Source organism: Macrotis lagotis, chromosome 8 (assembly GCF_037893015.1).
Source record: "Macrotis lagotis isolate mMagLag1 chromosome 8, bilby.v1.9.chrom.fasta, whole genome shotgun sequence".
Lineage (NCBI taxonomy): Eukaryota > Metazoa > Chordata > Mammalia > Peramelemorphia > Peramelidae > Macrotis > Macrotis lagotis.
In genome coordinates, this window is record NC_133665.1 from 104291456 (window position 1) to 104303659 (window position 12204).

General features: G+C 50.8%; 1 protein-coding gene across 1 annotated transcript in view; it reads right to left on the reverse strand.

Moving 5' to 3' along the window:
• Positions 1-3608, reverse strand: part of CELSR3 (cadherin EGF LAG seven-pass G-type receptor 3) — a 40985-nt gene extending 37377 nt beyond the window's left edge. Inside the window, exon 1 of the mRNA XM_074199027.1 lies at positions 66-3608. Within this exon, the coding sequence (XP_074055128.1) occupies positions 66-3585 (3520 nt within the window). The 5' untranslated portion in view covers positions 3586-3608. The remainder of the gene's footprint in view (positions 1-65) is intronic.
• Between the last annotated feature and the right edge of the window lie 8596 nt (positions 3609-12204).

The window sequence follows — 12204 nt, forward strand, 5'->3', positions numbered from 1 at the left end:
CCAGAGCCAACTCTGCAAAGGCTTTTTTCCATTTCCCTCCCCATGAACATAGTTGGGTTCTTTACCTGTGACTGTCACAAGCATGGATGCCACCAGGGGACGATTGTTATCCAACTTCCGACTGAGTCGTAGTTCTCCACTGGTCTGGTTTACCACAAGCAGCTCTAGTTCGTTACCTCGCTCAAAGGTATAAAAAAGGCGGTCAGAAACATCAGGGTCATAGGCTGGGATCCGCCCAATGATGCCAGTTGGAAAAGTATTGGACCGGTTGGACACATAGTTATTAAAAAGAATTTGGAAGTTCTTGAGGACAGGGCTATTGTCATTCTGGTCAATAAGGCGGACGTGGACAGTGGCCCTGCTGACCAGGGGAGCTGAGGTTGCTTGCACCACAATCACATACTCAGGTCGTACCTCATAGTCCAGGTCAATGAGAGTTGTCAACTCTCCAGAGAAGATGTCCATCTGGAAAAGTTCTGGGATATTACCCTCTACAATCTGATACATGACCTGGGCATTAGGACCCTCATCAGGGTCAATTGCAGTGATCTGGGCCACTACTGAGCCTACTATGCTGTTCTCCTTCACCCTGACCTCAAACTCTTCCGCTGGGAAAACTGGGGCATTGTCATTAACATCCTGGACAGTCACTTGAATGTTAACAGGAGTCCTAAGTGGAGGAACACCCCGGTCCACAGCATAAGCAGTCAGTTCATACACAGGAACACTCTCTCGATCCAACCGCCGTACCGTTCGGACGATACCTGAAGTCGGCTCAATAGTAAAGTCACCGTCGCCATCCTCACCGTTCTGGAAGGTATACTGGACCCGGCCATTGGCATGGGCATCCCGGTCAGTGGCCGAGATCTGCAGCACACTAGTAAAGGGAGGAGCGTCTTCAGAAATGACACCAGGGTAGTAAGAAGCCACAAACTGAGGAGCATTGTCATTCACATCATTGACCATGATCTCTACGTAGGTGGTGTCGGCCTTCTGGGGAATACCATTGTCCTTGGCCGTTATGGCAAGCGTGTAAGTCACCTGGTCCTCGTAGTCTAACTCGGCCTGAAGTGTGATGGCTCCCGAGTCCACGTCGATCCGGAACTGGGGAAGGTTGTCCTCCAAGAGGTAGGTGATTCGTGCATTTTCACCCACATCATCATCTGTGGCACTGATGACCACGACCGTGCTGCCCACAGGCCGGTCCTCATTCACGCTGACTGAATAGTGGGCACTTTGGAAGACCGGCCGGTGAGTGTTGGCATCGGTGATGTTGATATGTACGTAGCAGTTATCGTGGAGGGTACGGTCCGAAGCAGTCAGTATCAACTTGTAGTACCTCTCCTGCTTGTAATCCAACGGCAGGGCTAAGGTGACCAATCCCGTACCCCCCTGCGTGCTGATAGCAAAGCGGTTTCTGGTATTGCCCCCGGTGATCTGATAGCTGATGGCGCTGTTGACATCACGGTCTACAGCGGTCACGCTTAGAACGCTGGTGCCCACAGCCGCGTCCTCATTCAACCGAAGGTGGTACTCCTTCTGGGTAAATTCTGGTCGATTGTCATTCACATCCATGACGGTAACGGTCACACTGGCTGAGGCAGAGAGCGGAGGGGAGCCATGGTCCAGGGCCTCCACCCCAAAAAAGTAATGTTCTACAGATTCCCGGTCCAGGGGCCCGCTCACGGTGATCCAGCCCGTGGCACTGTTGACTACAAAGGGCGTGTCCGGGGCCATGCCAGTCAGTTTGTACTCCAGGCGGGCATTCTCCCCGTGGTCAGCATCCACCGCTTGGATGTGGATGACTGAGTGACCCAGAGGGGCGTTTTCTAGCACGGACACCTGGAAAGGGGTGCTCACAAAGATAGGAGCGTGATCGTTGACGTCCACCACCTGAATGCTAGCCAGGCCGGTATTGTTGGACAGGGGGGGCCTCCCCGAATCCTGAGCTCGGATGCGCAGGGCATATTCTCGTTCTACTTCGAAGTCTAGCGGGGCCACCACCTGGATCTCCCCGGTGAGACTGTCGATGGCAAAGTGACCGCGGCTGTTGCCGCTGATGATGTTGTAATGGACCAGGGCGTTGGTGTCCTTGTCCAGGTCGGTGGCCGTGACCCGCAGCACCTCCGTGTGCGGGCGCACGTCCTCCCGCACCTGGGCCAGATAGCGCTTCTCGCTGAACTGGGGGGCGTTGTCGTTCTCGTCCAGGACGGTGATGTGCACTCGCACGGTGGCCGAGCGGGGCCCCGGCTCCCCGCCCTGGTCACTGGCCTCCACGGCCAGCGCGTAGTGCTCCTCCTGCTCCCGGTCCACTCTGCCGCCCGTGGTGATGAGGCCCGAGCGGGGGTCGATCTCAAAGACGGCCCGGGCGGCGGGCGGGTCCACGAAGCGGTAGCGGATGTTGGCGTTGGCGGCCGCGTCGCCGTCCGTGGCCCGCAGCTGCAGGATGGGGTAGCCCTCCTCCACGTTCTCGCGGATCGTCTCCCGGTACTCGGCCTGCTCGAACACGGGGGAGTGGTCGTTGCGGTCGGCCACGGCCACGGCCACCATGGCGGTGGCCGACAGGCGCGGGGAGCCGTGGTCCAGCGCCGTCACGCGGAAGTAGTGCAGGTCCATGCTCTCGCGGTCCAGCGGCTCGGCCGTGCTGATGAGGCCGCTGGCCGCGTCGATGCGGAACAGCTCCAGCGAGCGGCTGTTCACCAGCGCCGCCATGGAGTAGGCCAGCCTGCCCGCCTCGCCCGCGTCGGGGTCCTGGGCCGCCACGCGCAGCACCGGCGTGCCGGCCGCCTGGTTCTCCGCCACCAGCGCCTGGTAATTGTACTGCGGGAAGTGCGGGTGGCGGTTGGCCGCGCGCCGGGAGCGGGCACGGCGGGCGCGGGGGGGCGCGAGGCGCCTGCGCCGGGCGCCCGGCCCGGGAGCTGTCCCCGCCGCTCGTGGTGCTGAAGCCGCGGAGCCGGGCCCGGGGAGCCGGGAGGCTCGGGCCGCGCCGCTGGGGCCCGGCCGCCCCCCGCCCCCTCCGGGCGCCCTCCGGCCGGGCCCCGCGGCCCGCAGCCGGCAGGGAGGGGCGGCCAGGGGCGGGCCTCCCTGCCCGGAGGCCGAGGGGCCCGGCCGCGCGCAGGAGAGGCTCTCCCGGGCCCAGCACAGCCACTGCTCCCCGGAGCCTGTCCCCGGGGACCCCTCTCGGGGCCGGGGGCCCTGTTCGGCGGGGCGCAGACCCCAGGGTCCCCGACCGTTCCCGGAGCGCCCTGAAGGGCCGCGGCCGCGGCTTCTCGCTCCCGGGCCGGGCTTCACTCCCTGCGGGGCCGGAGGGCTCCGGGGGGAGGCCGCGCCGCCGCCGCCGCCGCCGCCGCCGCCAGCAGCCCCCGGGGCTCCGCGAATCTCGGGACAAAGAGCTGCGGCTCCGAGGCCGCCCCGGGCCCCGGGCCCCCCGGCCGCCTCTCCCCGGGTCTTGGGGCCGCGGCCTTCGCCGCCGCTGCCCCCCGGCTCCTCCAGGCTGAGAGGGAACAAAGAGAGGAGGAGGAACAGGAGCAGCAGCGGGAGCCGCGGCCGGCTCCGGAGCCCCCTGCGAGGCGGCCGCTCCGCCATGGCCCCCCGGCCCCCGGCCTGGCCTCCGCCGCCCCCGTCCCTGGCCCCGGCTCCGGGCCCCCGCCGCCGCCCGGGCCCCCGCCGCCGCCCGGGCCCCCACCCCAGCCCCCCGACCCCCACCCAGTCGCTCCGCGCCCCCGCCCCCGCCGCCCCTCGGGCACCATCTACTCCGCCGCCGGTGCAGCCCGAGCCCACCGCCCCGGCCCCCGCGGCCCCCGCCACAGCATCCCCGCCGCCGCCGCCGCCGCCGCCTCCCGCAGCTCCAACATGGCTCCCGGTAGCCCCGATGGTCCGCTCCGCCCCCGCCCCGATCCCCGACGCCCGGTGGTACGGCCCGCCGCGCATGGCAGCCTGTGCGCCAGGCGCCTCCGCCGCCATCTTGGTTGAGGGCAGTGGCGCTGGCTGTGGTGCTGAATGGACCCGCTCGGGCTGAGTCCTTCGGGATCCGCCTTCCGCCGCTCTCCGAGTCACCCACCTCCTACCGTGGCTTCCAGATTTCGGCGCTTCGGGTCTCCTCCTGCCGAACTTTGCTCCGGCTCCTTCAGTTCTCTTTCCTTGACTCCACCTGCCCTGGGGTCCCCGGGGCGATAAGGCTTAGCTCCCAGGACGCCCCAAGCCAGCCTCCCGCGCTCACCGCGTCTGGGCGCCCGCAACCGAGGTGGCAGCGTGGGAGGGGGACATAGCGTGGGCTTTCCGGAGAGTTCCCCGTGGGACTGTCTGAAGGACAATAGGAATAAGGACTAGGGTTCTCTCCTTTTGTCCAGGGTGAGAAAGGCACCTTTAAATAACGAAGGGGAGAGACAACTTCTATCCTGGAGGGAAGGAACCCAAATAGGGACAAAAAGAGGAAAGAAACCTCCTCTACCCTCTCCACTTCCATAACTCCATAAGTCACCAACCCCCCCAAAGCACGGGCATGTAAGCTAAGTAACTACAGAGCTCTAACTACTTTGGAAGCTGTAGATCCAGGGAAGAAAGAAATTCTGGGAGTTGGACCACTTCCCCGGGAGGCGCGGGGCGGGGCATCGATGGGGCGCGGTCTTGAACTAAGCCAGCAACAGTTTGGTCCCTACTCAGCCTGCCGGAAACAGCCAGCTGATTTGCTTCCCCACACCCATTCTTTCTAGTCAAGCTTGGGTTGGGCGAGGAAGAATTAAGAGTGAAGCCCGCGATATCGACCGGCGCTCTAAAACCACCGAGGAGGCAGTGTCCACCCAGTGGCAGGCTGAGTAAACAGCATTTGGGATAGGCTGGCCCGGTAGGGCAGTCCAGAAAGAGGCTGCTCCAAGAACACAGTCATCTCAGCCCCTTCATTTAACTCTTTAAGAGACAGAAGACGCTAACGTAGCCCCCCGCTCCCTAATCCCATTGGTGAGGGCTAATGGTACAGTCCCACCCCTCCCAGATCGCGGCTGCTCTTGGCACCATCCGTACCCAGTGGGCTAATGAGCGAAGGCGCAAATAGAAGAGAAGGTCGGTATTCAAAGTTCCAATCAGAAATACATTGTTTCATTAGCACAATGAGAAACCCCGCCCCCCCCCCCCCAAGAGGAGCTCGCCTCTTTGTCTTCAGGATTTAGGGGGAAGGAGGCGATGGCCAGACAATTTCGACTTCCGTTAATCCGGGGTCAGTTTGGATCCCTCTGCAGCAATTTAGTATGTAGATATTGAGCTGGGAAAGGCCAGACTTTAAGGTTCTGGGAGGGTTGGGATCAAGGTTCGGACATGGGGAAAAGGTTAAGGAGGTAATGGATAATCCAGATCCAAGATCCTAGGGATGCGATCCGAGAATCCCAAAGCCTAGGTTAACCCCTCCCCACAAAGCTCTTGGCTGTCTGGGCTGCGGTCGCTATGACATCATCGCCAGCCAATCAGAGGCTTCTCTCGTGTTTCATCTCCACCTCCTGGATTGGGGAAGGTATGGGCGGGGATAAAGAGCTGGGACTAGTATTCCCACTGGGCGTTGGTTACTCCAGTGGTTTCCCCTGCTGGGAAAGAAAAGAACTCCGTGGAGGGTCTCGGCCTCTGTTACAGGTATATTAAGGTCCTATTCCCGACCCAGGTCGGATTCTTCCTTTTTCTAATGTATTAAGGGAAAAAAAATGTAGATTTTGATTCAACAGGACCTGGGTTCAAATCAAGTTCCTACTAGCTGTGAAACTCTAAACAAATCTTTCTGAAAACTCTAGATTCAATTTCTTCCTAAATTAAATGGGAATAATTACCTCCTCCCCGAGTTGTTTTAAGAACACTGCTTGGTAATTGAAAGGTGTTAAAGAAGTAGTAACTATGGCCTTACCAGGGACTTCATCTTGTAGGGGATATTTCTTCTACAGCTTCCAAAGTATCATCACTACTCTGAAAGTTAAAGTCCTAGAGAACTGTCTGAGGGATCTGGGAGGTAAAATGACATGGGAAGGATCATATATTCAGCGTTTAAACCCAGGATTCCATGTATCTGAGGCCAGTTCTCTCTTCATTAAGACACACAGACTGGTGGTAGTCTGAGGTATAAAGAATTCATCACTTCCTTCAAGAATCCACCTTCTAATCTACACAAAATCTTTCCTGAGTTCCACTCCTAACTTCTAGTGCCCTTTTCTTTAACTTTGTATTTTGCATTTATCTGGAAATGTTTATTTTGTATATACTTAAACATTGTGCTGTCTTCTAATATACAATGTAAATTCCTTAAGAATAGAGGTTGTTTCATGGGGGGGGGGCGGGTGATAGTACGACAGTAACAATAGTAGTGATAGTGGTAGTAAAGCCAAACTTAAAATTTTCACTCCCCTAGGAACCCCTAACCGCCCCCATAGTCCCATGAGTCTTGATGTACTTTTCATGTAAAAAGTATCTCTGATATACTCCTCAAGTATTTTACTAATTATTATGTTTATTTTTTATCTCCATAAGGACAGGGGTTATGAGTTAACACTTGAAACAATGACATAATATAGAGTCAAGGTCATTTGGGTTTGAAATCAAAAATACTTCTTTTCTAATTCCACTCCTGCCTGCTCCTATTCCTGGGCTGCCTATGTCTTCAATCCTTACACCTACTCAGATACATGTAAAACTTCATCTCTGCCCCCCTCCCCCGACTCAGATTCATGAATACTCTCTTACCCAAACAAGCTTGGTTTTAGAACTACCCTCTCAAAAAAAAAAAAAAGAAGAAAACCAACTACCCTCTCTTTAAGGCACACAGCCTCAGTCTTCCAAACCTTCCACTAAGGTTCCACCCCTACCTCCAATTCCATTCTAAGCATTAATTATTCTTACCCTTAAACTGTCCCCACTTCCAACAAACAATTCCACTCCCTAACTCTCTCCACCCCCAACCCCCCCCCTTTCACTCTAGTCCCTGAAGGAGCTTAATAAATGTTTGGTTCCCCTAACATGCACAACTCCACCCTTCTCCATACATACACACACACACACACACACACACACACACACACACACACACACACACACCACACAGGAAAGATCTCTAACCCACAGCCTTACCCTCAAAAAGACATTACCCTCCAGCCATCTCCCCAGACATGCACAACTTTGGGTCCTCCTCTACAAATTCATATACCTTTGACTCCCCCTCTTGCACTTACTTCCTCCAAGATCCCAAATGCTCAGGTTTCAAGTGTGTGTCCCCCACACACATACATAGAGGTACCAAAAGCAAAGGGCTCTGCCTCCCTCTGTTGTGGAGAAGCAGACTTGCAGTTGCAGGAGGCCATGAAGCCATAAACTAAGGTGGAGCTGCCTGCATTTCAGGACACCCACAAGAGCCAGCATCCTACAGGCTGACTGTCATCAAGGTCACCACCTGGGAGATGATTTTAATGACAAAGTTCAATAAGTATTTGTTGAACCCTTCCTGTATCCAAGCTCTTATAGATGTAGAGGACACAAATACAATATGAAGGATGGAAATCTCTCCAAAATCTCTTACACATCTATGGAATGCACAGGACATCTGTCTTCAAATATTCAAATGAAAGTATTCAGGAGGCAGCTAGGTGGCACAGTGGATAGAGCACTGGCCCTGGAGTCAGGAGTACCTGAGTTCAAATCCGGCCTCAGACACTTAATAATTATCTCGCTGTGTGGCCTTGGGCAAGCCACTTAACCCCATTGCCTTGCAAAAACTAAAAAAAAAAAAAAAAGTATTCAGAAGAAGAAATAGATTTGTTCTGCTTGACCCTAGAGGGCAGAACTAGTTGAGAAAACAATAATGGCAGATAGCATTTCTATAGTGCTTATTATCCTCATTTTACAGATAAGAAAACTGAGACTCAAGAGAGGTTCACTGGCTTATCCAGAGGTATACAATTAGTATGCATCTGATGCTGAATTTAAACTAAGATCTTCCTGACTCCAGGAGCAGTGTACCACCTGACTGTATAAAAGTTGCCAACGTCAATTTAGGTTTGATATCATCAAAACTTACTAACAATTAGTGCTATCTAAAGTAGCAAGGGGGGAGGGCGGCTAGGTGGCATAGTGGATAAAGCACCAGCCCTGGAGTCAGGAGTACCTGGGTTCAAATCCGGCCTCAGACATTTAATAATTACCTAGCTGTGCGGCCTTGGGCAAGCCATTTAACCCTGTTTGCCTTGCAAAATAAATAAATAAATAAAGTAGCAAAGGGAAACATGTTTACCCATTTCTCCTAAAAGAGAGTTGCTGAAAAATATCATTTAGTTGGGGGGGGGGGGAGGAACTATCCTGGGCAGATTAACTTTAAGGACCAGGCAGTTAACCCCAAATCCAAGAATTCAAGGATGTGACTTTCTGTCAAGGGAAGAGGAATTTCTGGAGTTTCTTAGGGAAAGAAAAAGATTACATAGTAATTAGTAGCTTGATATCAAAGCATGCCTGCTTCCAGGAACTGTTTTCAGCCCTGGACTATTATCAATGACAGTGACTTAGAAAAAGGCATAGATGTCATAACTATGAAATTTGAAGAACAGTTTCTAAAAACATACCAACAGGCTGAATTTAATAAAGTGAAATTTAATATCAATAAAAGTAAAGTCCTATTTTGGAGTCCAAAAAATAAATTTCCCAAGAGAGATGAGGAAGGCATGGTTACAGAGTTTTCAGTGTTATTGCATACTATGCTAACTTCCCTTGCTCTTGATTCCAATTAAACTGACCTATTTACTGTTTTTCATAAACAATATTCCATCCTCTGCTTTTGCACAGGTGACTAAATATCAAAGGTTACATCACTGAAAAATAGAGAATAGAAAGATACTTTTCTCAATTAAAGCTAGAGAATTTTTAAGTAAATAAGGGATAGTGGAGAGCATAAAAGATAAAAATTGCAATCTTGAAAAGAAATTCGGTGTTGTTTGTCCTTCATTCTCAAAGAGAAGCAATGACATCAGGAAGGTGATGTCTTGCCTTGCAAGTGAGTTGAATTTAAGTGAGGCAGGGCTGTGACATGTCACCACCCTCACTCTCTCCTCTGGAGTCATTCTTGGTACAGGGTCAAGATAATGATCAGGACCACTAGAGATGGCTTTGGATGCAGAAGAAGACCTTGGCCTTTTTAAGCTAAGGTCTTTCCCAGGTCTCAGTTTGTCTGAGGCATCATCCATTCAGCGATTAAGGTTAGGTCAGAAATGAGGCAAAGTAAGGCCTCTTTTACCTATTTAAAAATTCAATCTGGAAAGGGAAAACCTCAGCATTTCTAGCCAGATCAGAAACAATTGCTATTTACACTCACTGTGAGCCATCATAACTCAAGCAATGACCAAGTGAGACTTCAGCTGGGACTTACTGCCAGTGAGAGACAGAGGGATTTGGATTTAAGGTATGGTCAAGTAATTCCATTTGAATCCCAATGGACTTTATCAAAGTCTAATTTTCCAGTGCTGTATATCAAAAGATCATGAATGAAACTACATGGGACAAAAGAGTTAATTATCTCAATTTTAAAATGAGAATAAGTAGGGAAGAGAGAAAAAAATCTAGCCTTTAAACCCCAAAATATCTTAGGAAGGTCAAACAATCAAAATTTTATTTCCTGATATCCAATTGGTCTTCTCTGAAAACAAATTGTGAAGAGTAGCAGCTGCCCCCTTGGGGACCCAACTGACCAGTTCCAGTTGGACAATGCTGCTCCTTCCTCCCTCTGTCCCTCCTCTCCCTTTTCTCTCTCTCTCCTCTTCCTCTGTCCACATAGGGAATCCTACCCTTATCTATGACCAAAGGAAATGAAATTAGGCAGCCTGGGTACAAAGAGCAGCAATGCAGCTAGATTGAAAAGAAAAACTGCCGGGGAGGGAAATCGTTGCCTTAACTAGTTACATCAAATCAAGTCCTTATTAAGGCTGATTTATGTACCAGGCACTGGGACCTCTCTGCAGCCTTTGCTATTGATCACCCTCTTCTTGACACTGTCTTCTCTAGGTTTCCACCACACCACTCTCTCCTGGTTCTCCTCCTACCTGCCTGACTGTTCTTCATCCAGGACACACACAAATAAAGCTAGGTATCTTTGGACTCTGGGCCCTCTTCTTTTTTTCCTCTATACTATTTTACTTGGTGATTTCATTGGCTACCACTGATGCAGGGGAACTATGGGCACAAAGAAATATTGTAATCATCTTTTTTGTACTGTGAAAGTGTTTCCTTTCTGACTTTTGTGAACCCCATTCCTGGCAAAAGATACCCCTATGTCCTTGTAAATTCCAAACCCTTTTGAATGACCTTAGCTATACATTCTTCTGTGGACCAGGCTAATTATTCAGGCATGGTAAATGTTTCCTTAAACCAAATAGAAGCCCTTCCAATATCAGATGTTGACCACTCCCAATATGCCTCCCCTTCCACCAATCCTAGAGAAGCACTTAAAGAGAGTCTGGTATGCCTTGCAATCTTGCCTTTCCTAGGCTACCTAATCAGCTGGTCTGCCTAGTTTAAACTACTGTGCATTATACTCTACATGGGTTTTTTTTTGGAAGAATTCTTAAATCTCTATAAGATCCTTAATGGATAAGCTTTCTCTGTTATTTTATCTATTATTTGTTCGTTGTAATTTTTCCTAATAAATGTTTGTCTTTTTTATATCTGCCCTCCAGGATTAGATGTAATGATTCCTTCACTAATAGGAATGGACATCATTTTCCAAAAACCCAACACCACCATGGCTTGAATTATCACCTCTATGCTAATGATGTAGATCTATTTATCCAACTCCAAATTTCATACTCATATCTCAAACTGCTCACTAGACAACTCAGATCTGAGATCCCAAAGACATCTTAAACTCAACATGTCCAAAACTTTTCTTAAAACATTCTCTATTCTAGGGGCAGCTAGGTGGTGCAGTGGATAAAGCACCGGCCCTGGAGTCAGGAGTACCTGGGTTCAGGTCCGGTCTCAGACACTTAATAATTGCCTAGCTGTGTGGCCTTGGGCAGGCCACTTAGCCCCATTTGCCTTGCAAAAACCTAAAAAAAAAAAATCCATTCTAAATTTCACTATTACAATGGAGAACCCCACTATCCTCCCAATCAAACTTGAAACTTGTCATCCTTAAGTTCTCATTCTCTTACCACCCCCATATCCAATCTTGCCAAGTCCTGTTGATTCTATTTTCATAACATTTCTATATATGGTCCCCTTCTCTCCTATGACACTGCCATCATCCTGGCAAAAACCCTAATCACCTATGCCTGGACTGTCTCTAGAGTCTGCTGGTTGGGCTCCCTGTCACAATTCCTCCTCTTACCTGTCAAAGCCATCTCCTTAATGCAGATTTGAGCATGTTGTTGTTGTTGTTTAGTTATGTCCAACTTTTGTAACCCCATTTGGGTTTTTTGGGGGGCAAAAATACTGTAGGGGCTTGCCATTTTCTTCTCTAGCTCATTTTATAGATGAGGAAATTGAGGCAAACAGAATTAAATGACTTGCCCAGAGTCACACAACTAATAAATATTTGAGGCTGGTTTTGAAATCAGGAATTTAAATCCTTCTGATTAGCAGTCCAGTGCTCTACACATTGCACCACCTAGCTGCTGCAATGAGGACAATAGTCTCTCTCAACTTTGTGTTCAGGGGCCGCTAGGTGGCTTAGTGGATAAAGCACCGGCCCTGGAGTCAGGGGTACCTGGGTTCAAATCCGGTCTCAGACACTTAATAATTACCTAGCCGTGTGGCCTTGGGCAAGCCACTTAACCCCGTTTGCCTTGCAAAAACCTAAAAAAACAAACAAACAAAAAAAAAAACCTTTGTGTTCAAGGAAGACAATTAATACTGAGAATACATACCATGGAGGCTCTAGTCAATAGTATTAGAGAAAACTTCACAACCCCTTCATAAGTTACCTTATGCCTCTGAAGGGGAGGTGTAGCTAACCATACTGTAGGGAACCAAACAGTGCCAGATGAAGAATCCCAGAATCTTGATGTAGGCTATATGTATATGTACTATTAAACATTTGAGCATTCCTCCCTAATTTCTTTTTTTTTTTTTAGGTTTTTGCAAGGCAAACGGGGTTAAGTGGCTTGCCCAAGGCCACACGGCTTGGTAATTATTAAGTGTCTGAGACCGGATTTGAACCCAGGTACCCCTGACTCCAGGGCCGGTGCTTTATCCACT